This window comes from Orcinus orca, chromosome 3 (genome assembly GCF_937001465.1).
Source record: "Orcinus orca chromosome 3, mOrcOrc1.1, whole genome shotgun sequence".
Lineage (NCBI taxonomy): Eukaryota > Metazoa > Chordata > Mammalia > Artiodactyla > Delphinidae > Orcinus > Orcinus orca.
Window position 1 is genome coordinate 154,362,644 of NC_064561.1, and position 26,918 is coordinate 154,389,561.

General features: G+C 39.2%; 1 protein-coding gene across 2 annotated transcripts in view; it reads right to left on the bottom strand.

Moving 5' to 3' along the window:
* Positions 1-286: 286 nt before the first annotated feature.
* WDR70 (WD repeat domain 70) overlaps positions 287-26,918 on the bottom strand; it is a 308,716-nt gene continuing 282,084 nt past the window's right edge. For both annotated transcript variants that reach the window (XM_033421244.2, XM_012531649.3), the window contains 5 exons: positions 23,110-23,210; positions 21,392-21,471; positions 19,506-19,622; positions 17,091-17,253; positions 287-471 (listed from right to left, as the gene is read on the bottom strand). In XM_033421244.2, the coding sequence (XP_033277135.1) occupies positions 384-471; positions 17,091-17,253; positions 19,506-19,622; positions 21,392-21,471; positions 23,110-23,210 (549 nt within the window). In that variant the 3' untranslated portion in view covers positions 287-383. The remainder of the gene's footprint in view (positions 472-17,090; positions 17,254-19,505; positions 19,623-21,391; positions 21,472-23,109; positions 23,211-26,918) is intronic.

Consider the following 26,918-nt stretch of genomic DNA (forward strand, 5'->3'; position numbering starts at 1 on the left):
AAACGTTTTGATGTCCATTTCCATATTGTGCTCCTAGAATTGCTCAAGACAGACGTACATCTCAATGTACCTTCCCCTCCCCCAAGGTTATAACAATCTGTACAAGACCAATCACTGTTGAATAAAGTTTCCAAATACCTAAAGTACTTGGTAATAAGCTAAGAATCGGTTTCTTATTTACTTATAATACGGTTTAATAGTTGTAGGTAAGAAAATGTAAGCACAATTTTACTGAAGAGTAGCTACCAATCTTTTGAATGGTTCAATAATACAAAGGACAAAAACCTGATCATAAAAATGTCTTTTTATTTCATTAAAAAAAAAAAACCCAAACCTGTTCAATATCCCTCCCCCTCATGCAAACAGCTCTCACATGAGATTCCTCAAATTTTACGTTTTTTCCATTCCGGCTCATTCTTTGCTTCCTCATCATCAGATTCAACTTGGGCAAACATGGTTTTGGGCTGAGTCCTAAAAGAAAGTTAAAGAGGAGAGGAAAAATTTACTCAGCAAGTGTGCATTAGACTTTGCTACTTTCAACAAGTGGAAGCACATTTGGGGAATCAATTATATCTCAATTAGTAGATAAGCATTAAACTTCTGGCAAAGAAAAGGATAATGGAAATTTAATTATGTTCAGATTCTTTTAAAGGTTCTTCCTTCTGTGGCAGACTATGTATGTTGTCCTTTCCTTCAATAAAATGAAAATGTTATCAAAGTCAGTGGAAACTCATACATCCATTAACCACCCTCAGTTTAACCAGTACTGCTCGGGGGAGCCAAACTATAGTCACCAAGCAAGAATCTACACAGTCTTTATTTATAACTCCCTGGGCTGTTCCTAGACTTAAGTACAGCAGTCCAAGTACACGTGATTATGGTGCACACAAACAGGAGAATCTGAGTCAACAGTTTTCTTATTTAATGAGTTTAAAATAATAGATAACATATATAGTAATTTGAGCCTGGCAGCAAAAATAAAAAACAAAACAAATGAACATTCCTTCCACCAAACACCCAGATCAGTGCACGGAAATGACAAGCATTTTAGGACATATCACTGCTTATCACTGCTGTAATACTGGCACACGGTACATCAAGCAATCTTTGCATTAGGACCTGCTGTGTTTTGTAAACATACCTGGTTCAGTGACACTCCTTTTTACATCGTTCACACAGAAAATAATTGCAAGAAAATATCAAATGGTCATAATTTATGCCCCTTTCAGTCATGCTACTGCTGATTTCCTTTTAAAAGCAGCTCTACTGCATTATGAGGAAACATTAAAGCATGATATCTGAAGATGAAATACTTTAGCTTACATCATCATTTAGAGTTCAATTCATAATAGTAAGGTAATTGCAGAATGGTAAAAATAATGTCAATAATTCCTTTTATTTGGCAAGTGAAACAGGGTTAAAACCTTATATTACTAAACAGGTGGTTGCCGGAGGGGAGGTATAGGGAGGAGAGAAATAGGTGAGGGAGATAAAGAGGTACAAACTTACAGTTATAAAATAAATGAGACACTGGTGTGAAATGTATGGAGTGGGGAATAGGGTTGATAATTACGTAATATCTTTGTATGATGATAGATAGTAACTAGACTTATCATGATGCTCACTGTGAAATGTATAGAAATATCAAATCTCTATGTTGCGTACCAGGAACATAGTGTTTTAGGTCAACTGTATTTCAAAACAAACAAAAAAACAATTTCATAGAAAAAGAGATCAGATTTGTGGTTATCAGCGGCGGGGATTGAGGGAGGGGGAATTGGAGGAAGGCAGTCAAAAGGTAACAACTACCAGTTAGGAGACAAATAAGTACTAGGGAGGTAATGTACGACATGATAAATATAATTAACCCTGCTTTATGCTATATATGAAAGTTGTTAAGAGTAAATCCTAAGTGTTTTCATCACAAGGGAAAAAACTTTCTGTTTAATTTTGTGTCTGTATGAGATGATGGATGTTCATTAATTAAACTTATTGTGGTCATCATTTCATGATCCATGTAAGTCAAATAATTATGCTGTACACCTTAAACTTATACAGTGCTGTATGTCAATTATATCTCAATAAAACTGGAAGGAAAATAAAAAAACCCTTACATTACTTCTTGCTCTTCCTTTATTATCCTGGGGAAGAAGTATAAACCATCCACATTCCACGCTGATGTTGTTCTGATGCAAGCATGTACTAGAATTCCTCATGCATAAGTCAGTCACAATTCCTGTCTCTCCAGTTACCTGCCTAGAGAGCCCAAGCTGTCCCCATACACAATCCAGTTGGTTATATTTCTTGTTGTCACTTCAAGACACTGTTATGACATCTATAAACAAGTCATAGCCCTAACATTTCCAAAACCAGCTGCAGATTTTCATAGGTCATGAGTTGCTGAATTACTAGAAAGCAGGCCACTGGCTTTCTAAGATGCTACAACAAGGCAACTGGTGCTCATGACATATTTCGTCTTCTGGCAAAGATGTCGAGCCCTTGGGTATAGACAAACCTGTACAGGAACAAATTTGTCTGGTTTAAAAAATCCTTTGGAAGCCTGAAGCTGTAAGTAGTCCTTGAGCTAAGCCTCAGGTGGGGGATTCATTCCCAGTTTGGCCACTGACTTGCTCTGTCACCTGGAACAGGTGTTTCCCCTCTCAGGGGTTTAGTTTCCTCCTCTACCAAATGTGGAGGTTGAACCTGATTAGTGGGTCCCAAAGGACTAAAGCCCCAGGGTAGACAATGATGAAGTGTGTGTTTTAACATTAATTCAAGTATAATACAAATAGAAAAGTGCACATTTCATAAATGTACTGTTTTCTGGATCTTCACAAACTGGACATGTCATGAAACCAACACCCAGATGAAGAAACAGAGTATGACGAGCACCTCCGAAGCCCCTCATACTCCCTTCCAGTTACTAACCCCAGACCCAGCGTAACCATATCCTGACTTCTGGCCACATAGATCAGCCCCACCTGTGTTTGTCCTGTCTCTGTATGATGCCTAGAGTGTTCACTATTTTGTGCCTGGTTTCTTCCGTTCAGCATCATCCACGGTGCTGTGTGTAATAAGGATGTTTGTAACCATACATTCCAAAAATTGCAAAAACAAAAACCCCAAAGGCAATACTGTGAATTTTACCGTGAGTTAAAATGTGTTTAAGTTAAATGACTGTCCTTTATTCTGAGATAATGTTCTTCTACCTATTTTGTAATAAAATGTGTTGGAAGTTTAAAAAAAACAGTCCTTAGAATTAGCTACTTAATTTCTAAGGGAATAAAAAATAACATGATCTTCTAAAGATACCTGGCAATGCTTCATAGCTCATCAATGTTAGCTGCAATGAGACTTAAGTACTTAAGAAGTTGCAGTGCTGCTTTTTTTGGATATAAAAAAGGAAACTGAATGACAGGTCACGGGAAGAAAACCTAGAGCTTGAAAAGGCTATTTCATTTATGTAGTCACTTTTTAAAATAATCCACCTACTTCCAGAAGTATTTTTAGTAGGTTGGTGGCTAACATTGAAGGGCACAGAATCAATGGAACTATTTAACAAGGGACAGAAAGGGAGTAATGACGGCAAAGAGGCATGGGAGAACATTTTGGGGGAACGGAGACATTCTATAATCTTGATTGAAGTGGTGATTACACAGGTGTATACATTTGTCAAGACTTGAAATGGGTGCATTTTGTACTTCATTGTAACTAACTTATAAAGAAAGTCAAAACAAAAAAATGAGTCAACGGTCAAGAACAAAAGAACAAAAAGGTATGTAACTGAGCATAAAACTTAGCACTAAATTTCCTAGAAGCCAAGGCAAAAGGAAAAGAAAGAGATTAGGTTTTCAAAGGAGGTAACCTCCCTCGCCCTGAGCACTGAACTCAGCAAAATTCACTGAGAAAATGTTCATACCAGGGTCACTTCGACTGTCACTTTCAATTACCAGACCACGACAGTTTTCTTTTCCTCTCCAGGTATTTTAACTTAAGGGATAGCAACTTGTTTGGAAGGTTGAATGGTCTCCTTTGTGAAACTACATGAATTTATTTTAAATTCCACTTTTGAACTAATAAAAATGTTGTCAGCAAAATAGCCATATTATGTATACACAACATCAAATCATGACACTTAGCTTTCATGTTCCACTTAGCATTCAACAGCCATGCTCCCCTTCCCCAAACTGCCAAAATCAAGGCATAAATCAGTGTCCAAATTTTCCCAGCAATGCTTGCATACCACTTTTCCTTTCATTTCGCTGCCCAGGTAGATAATAACTGAGTGTAAGAACTAGGCTCCTTTCAACAAATAATGTTGGGGAAATTGTATATCCATATGCGATGAAACTGGACCCTTACCTTACACTATATACAAAAATTAAATCAGCATCGATCAAAAACCCAAACCTAAGAGAAAAAACTATAAAACTCTTAGAAGAAAACATAGAGGAAAGTTTTATGACATTGGATTTGGCCATGATTTTTTTGACATGACACCAAAAGCACAGGCAACAACAAAAATAGGTAAACTGGACTGCATCAAAATTAAAAACTGTACATCAAAAGACGAAATCAACAGATTAAAGTGAAGAGTGGTTATTTAGTGGGTACAGAATTTCAGTTTTGCAAGATGAAAAGAGTTCTGGAGATTGCACAACAACGTGAATGTATTTAACACCACCGAAATGTACACTTAATAATGGTTAAGATGGTAAATTTTATGTTATGTGTATTTTACCAAAATTAAAAAGACAAGAGTAGGCTCCTGAACTTGGGAATAAGGAAGAATGAACCCCCTTCCTGGGACAAAAAAGGGGGCACCTTGGAAAGGGCCTTAGCCTCCAACTTGGGGCCATGCCTAAAGCACTGCTTCTCAAACCATCTGTGGTGCAAGGCCAGACTTTGTTTTCTAATTTCCCACCACTTGCAGATAAATATTTCTAGAAAAATTAAAAGACTACAAAATACAGATCCAAAATTTTTATTAGATTCGATAAATATATCAAATTGCTATAAAATTTTCTAAGCTTATCTTGTCAGCACTGGCTGGTGGAGCACACTGTGAGTAGCGTCTGCTGGCAGTTCCATCCCTCCCCTTGCTTGGAAAAGAAAGGCTCTGAAAGCAGGGCGCTGAGACCAGACTGTGGAGTAAGAATCTGTCTTCTTAACATAAACTTTTACACATGATGAGCTTCCTCCAACTGCAGGAAAATATTTTTCACATCTAGAGAAGCTGGCCCTGTATGATGCTACTAAAGGCTTGGTGACGGAATGAAGCCTGAGGTTTCAGTCTCACAGGGCCACCCTTTAAGGAGCAGTCTTTCATTCTCAGGAGTATGGCATGGGGAGGTGAAGGGAGACGTGGCCCACGGAAGGAAGTTTCCCTCATTCCAATCCATCCTGCCCCCAAAACCAACATTCTTACAGCATAGTTCAGCACCTTCCATAACAGCTGTATGTTGTCTGCTGAATAAAGACCAGGTTCTTCAAAAAAATATTATCTGACTTTAGCACAATGAATATCTCTGTCTAGTCTAGGGAATGCCAGTGTTTTATAGAAGCAAAGTGAGAGAATTACAGCTTTAAAATTTGTAGCTATTCTTTCTTGTCAGCAATTTTTATCTTTAAATTTATTTCCAGCAGTTTTTCTTTTGAGATTTTTTGGAAATCCATATATGAGGAAGACCAAAAAAATAAAAAATAAAATCAGTTCAGGATTATTTAGGGCATTTAAAACAGACTTCTTTAGTCACCACTTTTCAAGACAATGAAGAACAGAGATGATTAGGCAACTTCCAGCAGAGTTAGGAACAGAACCAGGAGATTTCTTCCTTGGGGGTGGCCTAATTTGCCCTTGACATAGAAAACTACTATAAAAATAAATCAACAATGTCAAGCAAGAGCAAAATGACACATACAAAAAGATAAAATGTTTTGAGAGCACTTAAAAGCTGGTCCAGAAATTCCTACTTTTAAAACCAATAGAAAACCAACAAATAAACAACAAAACCCTCTAAGCCCCTTCTAACCTTGTCACTGGCGACATAAAATGTATTTCTTTCTGGGCTGCTTGAAGAAATGGAATTTATACACTGATCTTAACATAGACTCTTTTGGGTGCTTCCATGAGGAAAAGTAGAACAAACCAAACCAAATGGGCGCTGAAGACATGGCAGTAACTCAAGAAATACACATCTAAATAAATAATGTGCAAAAAATATATTCTACTGCTTCAAGAAAGCATTTCCATTACCAGCCATTCCCTGTCTCCTCCTATTTAAGCAGTTCCTGCGTAATTCTATTACCTCCTTTCTCAACAGACAGGAAGTTGTCAACTCAAATGTACAACCTCATGGCAGACTTACTTCAGTTGCCCAAAACGAAAGCCTACAAAGGGACTGACCTGAAGAAAAAGAAGGTAAGGGGAACATTCCATTAAGCCAAAGCACTGTGTGTGCTCAACAGGTTAATGGGGATAAGGTAAGCCTCGCTGAGAACCATTAAAGTATCCACCTTATTGAAATCAGCTTTATCCAGACTATTTATTTCATTGATTTACTGTCTACATTTACCCATTTTTCTAAGTGTTAACTGAAAACTTAAACTTACAGAAGGCTGATGTGAAACTTGTATTTTCCAGTTTGATTAACTCACTTGGCAAATAGTAAACATTTTTCACTTGACTATATATGTCATCTTGTTTACTAGAGTTACCAAGAAAAGGAGAGCAGATTAGATAGCAACATAGTTATTTACTGCTAACCATTAAATAAACTAATCAGAGGAGGGCTGATGGGTTTTTTGTTTTAGCTTCAGTAAACTCTGCATTTGCTAATAGTTAATATTTCATGAAGTACATATAAAAGCTTAAGCAAATGTCTTTCTCAAATCTATACATTCTGAATAGCTGATACTTTGTGCTGATTAATTTCCCCCTTGGAACATTTTTTAAACTGAATTCTCAAAGTTATTTGTACAAAGGGAGTCTTTTCCAGCAACTGTGTGTTACAGAAAAGTGACAGAAGCCCAACAGAAACGGAGTCCCACCTTCAACGTTTCCATCCAGAGGAATTTTGCATAGAACAGTCAGTAATGAATAAAAATTCCCTCTGTAATCTTTTCGAAGAGCATTTTTTGGATACAATGTTTGTGTAAGAGATTCAAAGTGTCCTTTCAAAGATTCAAAGGCTGTCCTTTCTCTTCTGACTAAGCTCTAACCTAGGCTTTCTACACTCCTTGAATGCTCAGGCCAGAGAGAAGTCTCAAAATGTCTTTGGCTGCAATGGGAAGTCCACAGGTCAAATTCTTTTTAGTTATGGATATTCTCCTGATATGATTCATTCAAAAAGCATAAAGTGAGCTCCAGGGTAACAGAATGAGTACGAGGGGAAATCACTTGTAATACTTACTTAATCATCAGTATGTGACTATCAACCACAAGCTTTTTTGGCTCAGAGCCCATTGTTTATTATGAAGGAAAACCTCAAAGCCAAAGTCAATTATAGCCATGACTTGACAATCTGACACACTTGTTAACCCTGTTAGAATGAATACGGCCCAGATGAACTCTGACCCAGTCGTCACAATTGCAGAATTATTAAGATTAAATAAAGGCTTGACCAAAAGATTCCACTTGAAATGGTCCCTTCTTTCTGGTGAAGAGCTAATCAAAGATAATTTTTATTTGTTTATTTATTTACTTATTTTTAATTTTTATTTTATATTGGAGCATAGTTGATTAACAATGTTGTGTTAGTTTCAGGCGTACAGCAAAGTGATTCAGTTATACATTAAAAATATTAGGGATGCATAAGAAGATGAGAGGCAACAAGATATTTCTAGATAAAGAATGTTCTATCTTCTTCAGGAAGTGAACACATAATATTTTGGAAAATAGCTAAAAATAGCTAAAAAACATCTCAGACTCATTAAGTAGGACATACTAACTCATTATGCTTGTGTGAGAGTTCAAAGACTGGGTGAGGGTGGAGAAAGGGACATACATGAAACCTGTGGAAACTGGGGGGAAAAAAAAGAAAAAGAGGGAAAAACAAAAGGAACCCTCTAAAATCACCATTAGCTACTTTATCAGTAAGTGGGTAAACAAGTTAGAATGATTAGATCTTTGAAGAGCACACAGGCCTGAGGCAGCCCAGGTAACGTCAAAATGCCCTCTGTAAGCTCACATTTATGAAACATATAACGGTGTGCCACAACTTCTACTCAAAAACACATATGAAAGCTGGGCATTAGCGTAACTCTACTCTCTTACTTCATAGATGGCGAAATAGTCTCAGTGAAGGTAAGTGAGTCTCAGAGCAGGAATTAAACCCCAGGACTTCCGATTCTTAGTCTAGCATTCTTCCACTATGCCACACAATAGTCTTTTCGGCTTCACTATTATTCAACTTTCCCAATAACTATTATCAGTTGCATTGTGATGAGAAGCAGTACACTGTAGTAGTCAAAAGCAGAAGCTTGACTTTGAAGCCAGACCACCTGTGTTCAAGTCCCAAGTCTGCCTCTTGCTATCTGTATGGCTTTGGTCAAGTTATAAGCCTCAATTTCCTCATACGTAAAATTGGAGCAATAATACCACTTTCCTCATAGGACTGTTGTGAGGATTAAATGAATAATATATAAAGTTTTTACATTACCATATAAAAGTGTCATTATTACCATATACCTTGCTTTTGGCTATCAGGTGTTCCTCACTTCATATTTTCAAAAGTTATATGTGGCATATATTTGATAAAATAATTTGCATCTTAAATACAACATAGCAGCTTGCTGTTTTTTTAAAAACCCTGGGGGAAATACTCTTCTATGTAAATGAACTATCTTCAGTATGAATCTCTATAATCAAAATAATCTATTCCATATATTTGAATTTTCAGAAGGGCTAATCACTTGTACTTTATTTTAAATAATTACTTTTTTTTTTATTATTACCAGACTTTAGTGTGCAAAATAATCACCTGGAGAACTTCTTAAGATGCAGATTCCCAGCCCCAATCTCTCAGTCTAAATGAGCCTGGGGTGAAGTCTAGAAATCTGAATTTTTAACTTTCCCACTCTTACCCTCAACTCTGACACAAACAGTCCACAAAATCACTTTGAGAAACACTGGCCCTTACATAGGAATACGGTGGTCAGTGATATCAGTCATGTAACCATAACTCACAAAAAAAAGTACTATTTTTCTCTGTGGGTTTATGTCTCTTCCTGGCACAAATAATATATAAATCTTTACTCACTCAAAGAGTGATCTCTTTAAATATTGCCTAGCAACTCAACATGACTTAAACGTATCCTTTATAGATGGGAATGATATTTTAATGCATATACACACATATCCACGTATCCCGTATCAGACAAGACATGCACACTGAAAATTAAATTGACTGAACCAGCAATAATGGCAGCTTATCTGGCAAGGAAAGTGACCATGGCTGACAGAACTGTCAGGCTGTCTGGCTACTGGCCAGGGTTCAGGTTCCCACACACAACTATCCCTGTTGATGTGTAAGCTAATAGCATTCTGGATCTTTACCCTGCCCACTCCCCAGCCGGCTCCTTTCCCCTCCCTCCAGCAACATCTTTTGACAAGAAACTGTAATTGAATCTTCCCATGTATAGCTAAACAAGAGTCCTCTGTGATCCTGCTGTGTTTTAAAACTTTCATGGTTGTTACATTGTGAGTGCCAGGAATGAAACTTAAATACTCAACAATAAAGGTAAAGTGTTAAAAGACTCTTTGTTCTCATCACTGGAGAATAAAGGTGAGTGTCATGTGCAAGCAGGCAGATTTGTGTAATACCTAGTTGTGCTTTCCTGTGATAAAGCAAGATACAGTAAATCTTCATTTCATCACTGACACAAGTCAACTGCAGGGAAGAAAAACAACCAGACACACATTCTCGATTACAGTGACCTTTATGAAAAGATCCTTTTGAATATTAGCTTCCCTTCAAACACTGCCACTTGGCAGTAAACAGTATACTGTAGCAGGTGAACACAGGAGAAACTGCACTGCAATTCTGGCTAACAAATCACATGCCACAGACAGTGCCATGAACTTAGTATGCAGTAAATGTAAGGTGACAAAACTGAGTGGAAGGAAAGAGATGGGAGCAAAATGCAGCAGTAGAAAGGTGTATATTAAGAGAGATCACAGTCCTCTGAAAAGCTCATTAAATTAGGGATCAAGAGAAATGAAGTCTAATTCTAATTGCAATCACTGTGAATTGCAAGTCTCTAAGTTTCAGTCTCCTCACATGTAAGGTAAGGATATGACAATACCTGTTCTACCCATTTTGCAGAGCTACTATTAAACTAGCATATTATTCAATTGTAGATATCACTAAGCCACCTACAATGCAGGAAAATGTCATCAGGTAACAGAAACCAATGAACAAAACCAATTTCTGCTTCAATTAATTCTAGTTAAAGAAGGCTGAAAATCTGGATGAATTTTTTTCCAAGAAGATATTAATTACCAAGCAGACTCAGAAGGGTCAGAATATCCAGATAGCCTACTTACCATAAGGGGATGGAAAAGAAAGAGAAAAATTAAGGAATTACTACTCATCCTCCCCTCCACAAAAGCACCAGGCTTCGACAGTTTTATGGGTAAATTCTATCAAATTTTTACAAAGTAGATTTAATGGTATTCAAAACAGTTTGAGAGTACATACAGAAAAGGAAAGCATACAAAATTTTTATGAAGGCAGCCTAACACCTGACAAAGAACAAACCATAAGCATGTGAGGGTCATACCAAAGAAGTGAGGATGATTCAATACTAGAATTTTGTAATATAATCATATTCATTGATCAAAGTAGAAATACAGAGGGAATTCCCTGGCAGTCCAGTGGTTAGGACTCCGAGCTTCCACTGCAGGGGACATGGGTTCGATCCTTGGTCCCTTGGTCAGGGAACTAAGATCCCGCAAGCCAAGCCACGAGGTGCAGCCAAAAACAAAACAAAACAAAACAAACCCCCAAAAAACAAAACAAAACAAAAATAAAGCAGAAATACACAGAGACACAACAAAGGAATTCAATAAAATTCAGCATCTATTTCAGATGAACATGCCTCTCATTTTTGTACAGTGTTTTCTTCGTATAGGATGCTCTTCCCTTGGATATCTGCACAGCTCATTCCCTCATTTCATTCAAGTCAAAGATCACTTTAGCAGAGGTTCTATCCTGATCACCATATCTAAAAATAGCACCCCTCTTTCTCCCTGATTACTCTATGTCCCCTTATCCCTATTTTATTTTTCTTCACTGCACTTGCTACCACCTAACACTTATAGATTTACTTATTGTCTCTCTCTGTCCACTAGAATATAAGCTCCACAAACCACAACTTAGTACCTGACACACTGTAGGTGTTCAATAAATCTTTGTTGAATGAATAAATAAAATGAAAAGAGATGAATTCTTCTTTAACATCTTGTATGTGTGTGTTTTCAAAAGCTGCCATGCTTTATGAAGAAACACCATTAAATTGAACAATATGAAATTACCGATATTTGACTTTTATTTCTTCTACAGAAAGGGCAATTACATATGTTTTAACCGAATCCTGTTCAAGTTCAAAGTGAGAAAAGGATGTGCACTATCGCTGTTATTATTTAATATTGTTCTGGCAGTACCAGTCAGTACGATTAGATAAAATAAAGAAATAGCAGGTATAAAAATTGGAAAAGAGGAGGTGAATTTATAATTATTTGCATATGATATAATTTTATGCCTGCAAACCCCTCTAAATCTGACCACATTAAAATAAATTTTTTTCACATGGGGGAAAAATGGCATAAACACAGTAGAAATAAAAATGACTGACGGGACTTCCCTGGTGGTGCAGTGGTTAAGAATCCACCTGCCAGTGCAGGGGACATGGGTTCGAGCCCTGGTCCGGGAAGATCCGACAGGCCACGGAGCAACTAAGCCCGTGCGCCACAACTACTGAGCCTGCACTCTAGAGCCTGTGAGCCATGGCTACTGAGCCCACATGCCACAACTACTGAAGCCCGTGCACCTAGAGCCCGTGCTCTGCAACAAGAGAAGCCACCACAATGAGAAGCCTGCACACTGCAATGAAGAGTAGCCCCCGCTCGCTGCAACTAGAGAAAGCCTGTGCTCAGCAACGAAGACCCAATGCAGCCAAAAATAAATAAATACATTTATTTTTTAAAAAATGACTGACTAGTAGGAATATTTGCAATACGTGACATACAAAGGGTTAAGCTCCTTAATATAAAGAACTCTTAAAAATCAGTAAGAGAACCAATCAACCAATAGACAAAAGGGCAAAAGACATAAATAGAAAGTTCACAGGAAAAAGAGGCTTTTAACATATGAAAAGATGCCTAGAAAATTTTTAATGAAAGTGTAAACTACGATGGAATACAAGGTTTCACCTATCAGACTGACAAAGATAGAAGGATGAGGGGAAGGAAGCTCTGATACATTGAATAAGTTGGTTAAAAAGTCTCTTTGGAAGAAATCTGGGCACTATGTATACAAATTTAAAATGCAAATATCTTTTGATTTGGCAATTCTATTTCTTGAAGTTTTGCATATGTGGTCAAGGAGTCCAAAGATATTAATTTCAGTATTGTTTATAATAACAACAGACTGAAAGCAATGCAAACGCCCTTCAATACTGTACTGTTTTAGAAAAGCATAATATATCACACGATGGAAAATATCAAGAAAGTATACAGCATGAGCTAGATATGTATGAACGGGTCTAGTCCAATCTCCCAAGTAATACATAAAGCAAAAAACCAACCAACAATCAAAAACAAAGACCAGCTTGTAAAACATGTTATATACCTGTTTTTAAACCATAAATGTTTCTACACACATGTCTGCTCATTTATACATGGACTCTCTCTGGCAGGAAATACAAGGACCTGTCGGCAGTGGGTATCTTGAAGTGGTAGAACAAAGGAACTGGGGGTTAAAGTGAAAGGGAGGCTTTCAAATTTCCATTGTCTATGCTTTACATTGCTGGCTTTTTTAAAAACTGTGTGCACGTATTACTTAAAATCTCAGACATGAAAATCTTGTTATCAAGATAATTAGTTGTTAGAAGTTAGAACAATAACCTGGAAGTTCTAAGGCCAGGTTCCTGGTTTGGGTTCTAGCAATAACTTGCAATCCAGTAGGTTCTAAAAGTTACCTTCTCAGTGTCTCATTTTCTTCAGTGGTAATTCTGACACCTTTCTATGAATTACATATTGCTAATATCAATCATTAATCAGCAAACAGTATTATTTCAATATTTGTGGAGACACCTCAATGATTTACTTTGTGTACAAACGTACACACGTCTATTTGGAGCAGTTTGCTATCAAAATGATACATATTATGTTTGGCAAATTTTAAACCATAGCTCTGTTTACTCTTCTTTCCTCAGCTAATTTTTGGTATGCTTATAAACAAGTTTTCTGAAGTATAAAAAGATCCCTAGTAATAATAGAAAATAACTACTCCATTAAAAACAGAAGTGTCAGAGGCATAATCCGTAAGCGTATCTGAGTGCCAAGGATGTGTTGACATATATTAGCTTATACACACACAGATTCTATACAAATGAAGGCTACATGCAAACTGTTTAGCTGGCCAGCCTTGATATGACCCTCTTAGCTGTTGTAATATTATCCAACTACTTGTTCAGAGATGTTCCATCTGTACTGTCTGGTTATTAATACATGTTGCAAACATCCACCACTGACGTTACACAGTAAATAAAGTCTGTTCTGCTACAACACATATAGCAAAGGATGCAGTGCTCCCCACCAGGGGCCCTCAAATCCCTTTAGCATTTTTCTGCAGGGTGCTTTCACTCGCAGCAGCAGCACCGACCTCTCTCTGTCAGAGGGCTGCCGGCAGGTTGCTAAAGCCCAGGATAGCTGGAACTGCCTGAAATGTCTCCCCTGGTCCCATCTCTAGCCATCACCAAGGACCAACAGATGTTGGAGTGAAATACTCCAGTTACTGTGTGCTCTGACCAGGGTCTCCAGGATCACCTTGTGGGACTAAGCCAAAGTGACCCTCCCTGGAACTTTATTTAATATTGTGCACTTTCTTGGCTTAAATCATCTGTGTGAGAGTCTTTATCTCAGGGTCTGCTTTTAAGGAACCCAAGCTAGGACAGTGTGTTTTACTTTTAGGCAAAGTAGCTCATAATGATCAGCAGATAGAGGATCAATATCAGTATAACAAGTAAGCTGAGCTGGTTTATAAAGTTGGTTTCCTTCTAGCATATAAATGTTTTGAAAAGTAATCAGAGTCCAGCTTTCTCATAATTGAAGAGAAAACTTTAGCAATACATAAAAACATCAAGAGAAAAGCTGAATATGCTTCCAACAATACAAAAATACACATACACAAATTTATTTACTGTGTTAGTAATTGCAAAATACTGGGTGCAATCTAAATACCCATATGTAGGAGAATGGTGGAATAAACCATGGTACATCCATGCAGCGGAGCACTATACAGCTGTGTAAAAGAATGAGAATGAGCTCTATGAACTGGAGGGGAGTGATTTCCAGGGCATACTGCTAAGTGAAAACAAACAAAACTCAAAAGACTATTTATACCATGCTAACCTTCATGTAAGAAAGAAGGGGAATATAAGAAAATACAGATCTGCACATTTGTGCAAAAGAAGATAAAACAGAGTGGTTACCTATAGGGGTGAATGGGAAAAGGACTGAAAGAAGCAAGGGTATTGGAATGGGGGAGCAGGGACGAAGAGGCAGTGACACTTCCCTGAGTATATCTCTTTTAAAGTTCTGACCCCTAGCACCACAGTAACAGTTCATATACCCTACCATACCCTACCCACACCCTAAAAATATAAAGGAATATAAACACTAAAAATAAGCCTAACTTCATTTTCAAATGAATAACATAACCACACTGATGGGAGTGGAGAAGAAAAGAGCTAAGTAACTTGACTAGACACTGTAAGGATAAAAAAGACAAGAAGAACTGTACACAAATGCTGTAATTTAGTTAGGAAAAGTGTTTCTCATGGGCGGGTGGCGGTTAGCAATTCTAAAACGATTTTAGGTGTAGACTAGAATTGAACAAATAAGTAAATATACTGTAGATAATATGAGCTGGGTTTCTCACTATTGGAGAAAGAAGTTACAAATATGCAAAGGGAAAAGGTTAAATGAACCCTGTGGTACAGGATTGAAATCAGGGGCATCAGTTTAAACCTGTACTATTTAAAATATACATACAGATAGATACATAGAGAAATAATAATGTGTGTATATGTGTAGGTTAGTATACAAACATATATTTCTGAGGTTTGCTGGCTGACAGGACCTAGAAGCAATGACATTTTAGTAGCAATGAGCACACCTAGCACCAACCTCTTGGTTTCTAAACATCATTCTCCAACAAAAAGGAGCCAGGGCTCCTTGGAGAAGTGGTTGATTCTAGGACTGTGGCAAAACAAAAACAAAAACAAAGATGAGCCTGGAACATTTTGTGGTGCCAAAAAATAAGCACGTGCTAAAAAACAAACAAACTAACAAACCAAAAAAAACACACCTTGTTGAAAGAATAAAGGAGCCATTCTGAAGGAGATTCTATTGGCCAAAACTGGAACAATGTGAGCGACAAACTAAATAATGATAATATTGGATTTTAACCCATAGAATAAAGTATTTTAAAGTCCACACTTATATTTAAAAACTTGAAAAATAAAGAAATGTGAGAGGAGCAATTCTTCCTTTTGGTAGAAGTCCAAGTAATAAATGTAGAAAAAAAAGAGGGAAATAGAAAACACCACTAGGGAAACACCACAGTAGTAACTGCTGTAGGCAAATCTATCCATGCATGATAAAACGAGGGAGTGAAAGTCTGAGAGACAGGATTTGCCTAGTCTTAAAATATTACTCCCAAGCAAGTTACTAACTCAAAATGGAATGATAGTAACTTGACAGTGGAGAAACTTGGCAGACATCACCTTAACCAAGTGATCAAAGTTATCATCACCAGCCATCAGACTGAGGGACACGAAGCCCCTGATGTGATGCACTGAGAAGGATATAACATCACTCCTGTGTTACTTTTGTCAAAAATGCATAGTTTTATTCCAATCATGAGAAAATATCAGACAAACACAAACTGAGAGAAAGTGTACAAAATAACAAACCAGTGTTCGTTGAAAGCATCAAGGTCATGAAAGATGAGAAAGACTGAGAAACTGTTATGACTGGAGGAGACAAAGGAAAAGTAACAGCTAAATGCAACGTGGGATCCTAGATAGGACTGTAGAAGAGAGAAAGGATATTAGTGGAAAAACTGGGGAAATCACATAAGGGCTGTAGCTCAGTTAACAGTACTGTACCCATGTTAATTTCATGGTGTTGCCAATTAATTGTACTATGGCCATGGAAGGTGTTAACATCAGGGGAAGTTGGGTGAAGAGTATACATGAACTCTGCATTGCTTTTACGATTTTTCTGTGAGTCTAACATTAGTTTACAATAAAAACTTAAAACCCCAAAATTCTACAATATTACTGTTCTTTAGTATAAATGTGCTGGTTTAGTGGCTTTAAGAACAACTACATGTTCACACATGCGAAGTTATTTGAGGGAATCTGAGCAGGCAGGCTCTACTCTGCCTATGTTTAAGTGTTACTTACAAACACAGCTCTACAAATAAAAGTTAATCCTCAATAATAGATTCTACAAACTGTTTCCTTTCATTTGCTTTTAACCCTCCCTAACTAAGATAATGCAGACAGGCAGTGATTTTCTTTCTTTCTTTTTTTTTTTATCACAGGTAGAATGGGTTTCACATAATGGGTTTATGCTAGGCTATAGATCTAATGGAACCGGCCTGGTTTAAACATTTACCGCTTAGAGTCCTCAGATACAAACAAATGCCTAGGCTTCAGGACCATGAGTACCTGGCCATTTTTCATGCTTAGGAATAAAAAAGATATGGAGAAACTAGAATCTCAAAGCAGCCATTGTTACTTTCTTCCCAATTCATTAAACATAATACATTTTCTATTTTAAAAGGCTGCTTCCTTACTTGGAGTAGGCTGGAGAAACCCAATACGGGTTGTCCTCGGCTGCTTTGGCATGCCGCAAAATGGCTTCCCGGGGATTGCTGTCATCGGTTTTGTCCAAAGCAATGTTCTTCACAATGTATGACGACAGGGTGCCCCCGTGGGTTCCAACCCGGCCACCACGACCTGTTCCAAAGGGAAAACACCAAATCCGGAATGGAGTGAGCATATACCTTTTGTACACTGGGCTTATCTGACCAGGTTGAGAATCCCTCACTGCTGGCTTCCAAGGTGGACGGTTAAATGGATGACAGACTAGGGTCAGGGATTCAGGTTTACCTGATTTTTGTCATTCCCTACAGAACCAAGGTTTTGAGCACTCTGAGGCTTCTACCAGACTTTGGTTTGAAGCACACAAATCTCAGGAGTACCTGAGTACCATCCTTTCAGCTTTCATGTATGATCATCAAAACCAAAGTAGGGCATCACCAAACCTCAACTTCCCCATAACAGTTTTAAATGCCTTAGTTGCTCACTTTACACAATGACACCAATGTAGGAAGAAATACAAATAGTTCGCCATGTGTATGCCTTAAAAAATTCCTCAGGCACGAACACATGAAATTCAACTAATAAAAATAACCAATGATCATTAGGTGCTATTTTAGATTTAAACAAACATATCTTAGGGCTTGCCATCTGCCAAGTACCTTGTAGGAGAGAAAACAAGATGAACAGACTGATTCACATTATTTTACTGTACTGTAATTGCTCTAGACAGGAAGCTCCACATGGGCAGGAATGTGTTCCCCACTGGATCCCCAACTGCCAGCCTGGTTCCCAGTACTCAGAAGATGTATGACTTTTTAGGAAGATTAAAAAAAAAAGGAAAAACAAAAAACCACACCACATGACCACATGAAAAGTCAAGTAGCACTAAAAGATTAATTTTATAAGGCAGGAAATAACTGCCAAAGAATCCGCATGGCCAGTAACTAAGTGGAAGGAGAGGAAGCAGAAAGCTCTTCAGGCTGATCTGGTGGGGGGAGGGGGTCTGTAGGAAGAGATAAACCCAATGTGGGAGAACTCAGAAGACAGAGAAGGTTATTTTCAATGAGCAGAATGGTTTAAATACAAAAGTACAGAAAGAGGCAAGTTCACTGGGCATTTGGGGGCAGGAATGAACCAACAGTCATGTGAGAAGATCAGAGTAGGAGAGAGGTGAGGTGTAAAGCTCGAAAATACGTTAGGGGCTTCCCCGGTGGCAGAGTGGTTGAGAGTCCGCCTGCCAATGCAGAGAACACGGGTTCGTGCCCCGGTCCGGGAAGATCCCACGTGCTGCGGAGCAGCTGGGCCCGTGAGCCATGGCCGCTGAGCCTGCGCGTCCGGAGCCTGTGCTCCGCAACGGGAGAGGCCACAAGAGTGAGAGGCCCGCGTACCGCAAAAAAAAAAAAAAAAAAAAAAAGTGAGTTAGATTCAGACTGAAGAGAACTCAATCTCTGGAAATGCAACTGGACAGTGTAAAGCTTATGAAGATTTGAGGGCAGTAGCAATACGAAAGCTACAGGAATTGGGAATAAAGGCTGTGTGTGAGATGAACGAAGGTAGGGTGGTGAGGAGAGAGATTTGAGAAGGTGCCTAGTTAGAAGAGCTTTTCAATAATCCAGGCAAGAATATTATTTAGGAACTTTGATTAGGATGGTGGCAGAGAAAATGGAAAAAAACCTGAGATTGGTATATGAAATATTTTCAATGCTGAAGGGTCAGGCCAAACAGATACAGGTCCAGAACTCAGGTTCACATGAATGAACAAGTCATAAGCTTTAAGCATGTGAACATAGGACAAATGGAAACTATGCAGGTGATAACAGAAAACGGGATTCTAGCAAAGGTACGTGCTATATGATAGCCAATGCTGCCTTGCTTTCTACTGGTACCTACTTTCTTAGAAACGCACTCTAAGGATTTTTATTCATCTTCTAGGGAAATGGGCAGCTCCATTTTATCAACACAGAATTAAATGATGTTCACTTTCTGCCTTGTGTGAAACCTAATCCAGCCTAAATTCTGGTCACAGTACCCAGTGTTGCATATTAAGTCAATATTGAGAGCAGTGGTTTTAACACTGGGTCCCAAGGAGCCCCAGAGTTCAACCGAGGTCACCTAAAGGGCTCTAGCTGGAGACCAAGCAGAAAGGGCTCCGGGCTTCCTCTCTACTTCAGCACAGCAGCTCCATTTTTATCAGTTTATGCACTGGGTTTCTGCATCAGATCTTTACATAAGAACTTCCGATGCTAAAAGAAGACGTTTGAAAACCCCTATTTATTAAAATCTCTGAAGACAGGCATCTAGGCCCAAAAGATCTTCCAAATTCTGTATCTATTACCCCACCCTGCCCCGCAACCCCCTTTGCAAGTCACTAGTTAGATCACAGTCACCTGGGCCTGCTACAGGAGGTTCGGGTTTGTGAGACTTCAGGGGATCCAGTCTGTCCTTCTCCAGCTGTTTCCTTGTACTCCGCTGGCGGGGCTCGCGGAACATAGGCAAGGCATGAGCTACGAGAAGTCACATTTGAAAAATTTCATTATGATAATAACCCTTCCATCCAAAAACACAGCTAACGCATGAGTAAATGACGATGAAATGGAAGTCATAATGACAGCCTTCATCTAATAATAAAAGACAGTCTTATTGCAACCAATTAGCCAATTTCGTTTGAGACCAGGCTCACTGTTCACCTCTCCTGGCAACTAATGGCGCTCAGGAAATGCCATCAAATACCGTCACAGAAACATTGGTGAGGCTCCCCATCTCCCAAACCATGGGCAGCAGTTAAACTTAATTTCTGTGGTTCTGAAAAGAAACACTTAATGGGACTGCCTCTTGTTTTTTCTTATAGGACCCAAATGCAAATAATGCCAACAGCTTGCCTGTCAGCCCTGAAGTTTCCTCAGATGCCTCATAAACACTGGAATCACTTCACACATTTCTGAAATGTGACCACCTCTCAGGAGGAGTTGACAGCACTGAGAAACCAGAAGGGAGGAACACTTATCCCACTGAAACTGGGATAAAGGTTGCCTTGAATGCAAGGAGGTGCCTGAATCTCCTGATGTGGTGACTTGATGGGGACTTAATCCTTTTCAATATGGTCGACAAAGGAATAAAAATCAAAGTAATATTTGTCCAATTGCTGTTGCTCAATGTCAGAATATAAAAGAAAATATGTATTAAAAAGGGAAACAGTGTGATATTCTGGTGGAGAGGGAGAAGACTATTGGGGATAGAATCAAATATCTTTTTTTGACCAAAAAAAGTACCAGAATAATTTCTTTGAATGTTTATGTGCAAATTAAAACCCCTTTAAAAGAGAAAACTGGGGGAGAGTTAAAGGAATAATAGGGGTTTAAAGGAAATTTATGATATGAATGAAAGAAATGTCTGTTAACACCTAAAAAACACTTCCAGTACCCCTCCTATCCTCTACCCGTACTTCCAGCCTGGGCCAGGGCTATATCACTCACTAGTAAAATATGCCTACCTTGAGTCAGGGGAGCTGAAACACAGCCACCCGTCACTCTGTCGGGCAACACGACTCAACAGTATTTTTAGGAGGGGGAAAAATAGCTTTTCACTTCAAACGAATGCAGGAATTGAAGTAGGCTGCATGTAATCACATGAGTTAGACTGGTTATGACACCGACTTTAACACTTCTACTCTTGCAAAAAATGTCACCGGATCTCTTTACTGATCATCAGCTCCAAGGGACATGGTCTTAGATGAGACCAACCACCAGGGAGAAAACCCAGCAGTGCAGCGCCCCCTGGTCTTTAGACTGAGCCACCGATACAGTCCACAGGGGCATCTGCTAATGACAACTGCTACTGCATCCAAGATCTCCTGCCTAGCCGCAACCTGTGACAGGTCTGAGATTGTGATTCTGGGAAACAAAAACCTGCCAGATTAACGAGGCTGTGTCACAAACCCGAGAGAAGCTGCTCTGTCCTGGTAAGATTTCTGATCATACCCCAGGTAGTTCATTTTATATCTAAAGGTCTCTGGATCAGTCTATCACATGGTCACAGAATTTAGGCTTTTCCCTTTTGGGTTGAAAGTTACATGAAGTAACCCTGTCTCCGTGACGGGGCACAGAAGCTAAAGGGGTTAGCTATTATATGACCCCCAGTCCTGAACACATGAAAGGGGTATTTTGTAACATATGCCTGAACTCGGAGGGCTTTTTCTGTCTCTAAAGACATGAGATCAACAGCACACTAGAACAGAAGACAGACGCATGATGGAGAAACCATGCTAACAACTTACGGGTGATGATGTAGTCCTGGGTTAGAGTCTCCGCTTGTTTCGCCTTCCGCTGTGTTTTAACCACACATAATTTCGCTCCTCTGAGAGGGGTAAAAGCAAACGATTTTCTTTATTTGGTCTCAGAAACAAAGTCTACGTCAAAAGCATTAGATACTTTCAGGAACATGCTCTGTACACACCACCTCACCAAGTCCTTGACTTTCTAAGGACTGGCAACAGATGGAGCCCTTGGTGATAAGAGATTAAATGTATGGGAAAGCAAGTCTGAGTCAGTGGTTACTACTCTGTGAAAGGGTTAGAAAGGTAACTGGAAAACAAAAGGCCAGTTTAAAAAATCTATAGAAATAACCTAAAATTAAGATCTTAAAGAGATATTAATAACATTAATCAACCTTTTCACCCTAAAGGTCATAGGGTTCAAATTTTCGTTTATGTCTCAGATGAAAGCAACCTAGGTAGTCTACAGCCCAAGTGGCATTTGTCTACAATTCAAATACAAGAGTACAAGTGATCTGGAACTGAGTCAGCTTGGCAGTGTTGCCAAGGGGCTACAGTCCAAGAATGTGTGGGATTAACCAAAAGTGTGCTTAGAACATTTCACTTCTCCTTAGCAATAATGAGCATCCGTTTCAGGAGAAACAAAAACAAATAAGCAAATTTCTTAAAGTAAAGATTCCAAAGATAGGAATCTTCTAAAGGGTGCTATCAAATGGGGTTCATTATTTTCTCAAGTAAAACACACTCCCTCCTCTCATCCTAATTACATTAGCATTTTCAATTTCTTTATTAAAAAACAAACAAAATCCTATTTGTTCTTAAAGACCACAATATATAACTTTATTTTACAGGGCAAAGGTTCCAACTCCAGAAAATTCTGTCTGCTTCTATTCCGAGCCAAATCATAGTCAATACATATTCACTAATAGAGGATGGGTTTCCCTTCCCCTGAAAGAACGTGGGAGCTCAAAACAGGTTTACGGGGGACGCCAGTAAATACAGCATGTGAATTTTAGTACTAGCTAGCCACGGCTGACTCTAAATAAAGAGCTAATCACTCACTATACCTTAACAAAGAGAAACAAAACCATCTTTTTTGGGGTTGGTGATACATGTTTACCTTTGTGCCCAAGGAAAAGAGAAATAACTGAGAGACTGACTGAGCCTCTAGTGAAGTTTTCGGATCCTTGAAGCACACTGGTATGCTTAAATTTGGCATTTGGGGACAGACACGGGATTGAAGGGGAAAGTAGCTGTGCTGTCCTCCTCTGCTGGCAGAGAACAACCCTGCCAAACATCCAAACCGGCACCTGATAAAAGCCCAAACAGAAAGGGAACAAAACGGACTAGCCGTTTCCATTTCCTATAAGTGGTTAGTTCCCTGCTTTGTTAATCCCTTACATGCATCACTGCTAATGCCACTGTCCAGGGTGGTATGCAAAGTGGGCAGGCCTTTTTCTCCCCTTGCACTCAACATTTCAGCTAAAGAACTGCAAATCCCCAGGAAACTTTCACTTTGAATTCTGTATGGATCAAGGGAGATATCCAAATCCTCTTTAAAGCACAATACTAGGAGTTTGAGGCTTTACTCTGTGCCAGCTGCATTTTCTAAAAGGGTGGATCCCCATCAAAGAGGGAAATAAATAAAAGTGGGGGTGGAAAAAGAAAACCCTCCCCCAGTTGCTGTCATCCATCTAAAACAGGCAATACTTATGAAATACCTCTGACTCTTGTTGGGGTCATAATAGACTTTAGCCAATCCGTTTCCAGTCCCCACCATGATCTGGTTCAGCTTTGGATGCCACAGGCAGCGGACAACACTCTGTAAAGGAAAGGCATGGTAGTCAACTAAAGAGGGCACATAAAAATGGAAAAAAAATCTGCTGGTACTTTGATGGCTTGTTTACGAAACTGAAAATCACCCTGATGACTACCTGTAACTTTTAGGGCATTTTCTTCTAAACCATAGGGTTGTGTTCCTGAGGTTGAGTTCTGTTCTATCACTTGTTATCTGTGTGATACTCTGTAAAAATAAAAAAGATGCTCCCTTCCTGACATCTCTCCTCTCCTTCCCTGACAGCCTTGAAACCACAAAGTTGGGCTTTCCCAGCTCTGCTGTCATATGAGGCTGGCATCTTAGAATGCTGAACCCACATAACTCAGTTCATTTTACCACTGAAGCAGATTTAGATCTCAGTGTTTCATGCTTTTATACACACAATAAATATGCCCCTCTGGACAGCATATTGAGACCAGGTGGTTACTGTTTTTAGTTTACAAAGATCGAAATCTCATAAAGCTTTTTCAGGAACAACACACATTTGCAAACACTTAATCATATCTCCCTATCTATGAGATAAACCAGCAGGTCAGTAGCAGAAGTAAAACAGAGATATGGAATATAAAGCCTTGATATTAACCTGAATGAAAAGCTATTCAGGAGAAGGTTCACTGGAAGTTATGAGCCTGTGAGTTCATCACTAGTAAGGAAAATAAGTGGTACTCTGGGGTCAGAAAGAACCACGAGTTCTTAGTGAGAAGTACAGCCTGTTTTTAATTTTTGCTGAAGTAAGTGGGCAGAGGTGGAAGAGATGGCAGGGATAGAATTAAGGGGGAAAAAATGAAGCTAAGGTTGGTAGGCAGAAACAGCATGTGCTGGGTTCTGCAGATCTCACTCTGATAGAGCAAGAAATGAGTGGAAACATTAATTCAATGATTATCAGGAACCTCTCACGTGCCTGGCAGTGTACAAGGACTACGGGAAAAAGGGTACAATTAGATATTGCCATTTTCTGTTCTAATACTAAAATGCAAATCATGGAATTTCTGTCTCCCAAATAATCTAACTCGGGATGGATTTCTTTGGTTTCTTCTCCCCAGCCATCCAGCTCTTTTCTTAAGACAGAATATCTGGGAATCCCTGCAACCCCTTTTGATAGAAACTCTGGCTCCCACCTGACTGGCCAAAAAAAAAAATGCATATAGTTAAATGGCTGCAATTCCTACTCTGAGATTCCTGAGAAACTAAGAAGGAAATGTAAAAGAGTCTGCAGAACTTCTAATTCATGCCTGACGATATTCGAGAAGAGTGGTTCTTAAGCTCGGCACCACTGAAGAGCGTTGAGATGTTCTACTGAGAAAACCAAATCAGAGTGGTTGTGTTTCCCCTGTCGTCGGGGGAAAACTAAGTTCAAAGGGCAGGTTTTCACAGTTTTAAGTTTTCTTTCCACAATTTTTCTTAAACCTGTGGGGCCTGCTACCCAATGTCTACTAGCAAGTGCTAAAAGTGCTAAATGTCTACTAGCAAGTGCTAAAAGTGCTAAAATTTATAACGGTGAGGGAATATTAACAGAAAAACCTGAAAATAGTAAATCATATTTTTAGTAAAAGATGAAAATAGTAAATCAAAGTTTGGCTTTTAGGGTGTGGGGTGGTTGTTGCTTTGTGCATATGCTCATGAAACTTACTTTAGAATGCATGTGTATAAAAAGTCACATTTTCTCCTAATAAAACTGTGCCTGGTTGGTAAGATGGAATTAAGTATATCAGTAGTTCATGGTCTGCAAAGCACAACCTGACTACCAGGTTCTCCGCCAGCCACTGAGACTAATTTGAGAAGTACGCCTAGACCACTGGGAATTTCCAGATGGTCAAGGCCAGGTATGTGGAAACATGAAAAGAGTCACAAACATAACTTCATATCTTACCTAGAATAAGTTCATCCAAGCCAATACTCATCTCCTTCAAGTCTTGGCTTAAGTGTCATAACTACCCAGACCACCCTATTTAAAACATCACACAACTCCCCTTACTTTCCTTGTTTTTACAGCATGTATCCCATTTTAAAGTACTATATAGTTTACTGTTAATTATGCTTATTGTCTGCCTCCCCTACTAGGATATATGTTCCACACAGGCCGATCTTCGTCTGTTTTACATAGCCAAGAATCCCAAGTGCCTAGATTAGTGTCTGGAACTCAATAAATGTTTGCTGCAGGGATGAATTTAAAGTTACAGTTCACCCAAGCCTAAATGGATTGCTTTGCTAGGTGGAGGTAGAGACAATTTTCAACTTAAACTCACTACTGCCTAGGAGGGATAATTTGATTTCTCCAGATCATTATTATACTCAAGTACCCCACAAACAGAGTAGGGTTAGCTCCCTCACAATGTGGGCCTAATAAGAGGGATGTGCAAGGACCAGAGAGCAAGGGAGGAGAGTGAGAGGGGCTTTCAAGGGCCTTCAGAAATCTCAGCACCCACAGATCGCCCCAGGACAACTTTAAGGACATAGCATTAAAGTTATTTCTCTTCCTTGGTTCTCTAGAGATCTGGCTAAGCAGTCTAAGATTACTGGTTCTCAAATATGTTTTCAAGTGAGCAGGGTGCAGAATTGGAAAAGATCCACAGTGTAGGCCTGGTAAATTCCAAGACACCCAGCCAAACAGGCAGTTTCCAGGGGCAGCAGGTTACTGTTACTCTCTCCCTCTATGCTGAGGGTGTAAATGTTAGAGAGAGGCAACGGCCCAGGCCAACAGACCAATGTCTGATGGCTTTCCAGGGAGTCCAAGCTCAGGGCACTGCACCTCTATTCCTGTTCACAGCTTTTACCCTCTAAAGCCCTTAGACACACACATGGCTTTTTACATGGAAGCAAGGAGAAGGCAAATGAGACCGCTTGAACTAAACAGTCATTCCAGAGCTCCATCCACTGTGGCAGTGAGTCACCAAAGCAGCCAATGAAGACTCTGGGAGCAGTCTGACTTAAGTAAAAGATACTTAAGGCTCAATTACCCTAAGACTGGCTATTAATCAAATATTACAAGGATTCCAAAACATGGAATGAAGAAACAGAATTCAAAGTCAAAGGTGGGTGGGCTTTTTTTGTTTATTAATATTTATTGTGTATGTTTAGCTAACCTTCGTAAACTTTGCAGCTAATGCGGCTCCACACTTTGTCCTGTCAAGGAAATGCATCTTATAGCAGAGAGCTGGCCATCTGCCAAACCAAACAACCCCTGAGACGGCGGCGAGGCTGGGGAGCAAGTAGAGCTGCCACGCTGCTAACTTGTCAAACACACATACTGGGTTTTACTTAACAACAATGGGACACGTGCCTGCTAGAAGCCCAAGGAGCTATCAGAAGACAGATGAGCTATAACTACTTAGAAGGAATGCATTCACTCAGTCAACCATCCACCAAAGACATCTTCCATCCTCTGTTCTTGAAGAGGTACTTCTGTAGCTGGGGGCTTGCCACATTCAGACGTACACATTTGCTGAGTGACACAGCAAATGAAGTGTAGAGAGCACATCTGAATTAAAGGAGCAGAGGAAAATGTCATGACAGGAGATCTGTATGGACCAAAGAGAAAGCAGAAGGCCACTGTACTGCAAAGAACTAGATTCTGAAGTTAGTCTGCATATTTTAATATACTGATTTACTTAATTAAATCAATAAAGGGTTTTATTCTTATACTAATCTACTTCATCTTACCGAAGCACGTGGGACCACCACTGGCTTCCCCTA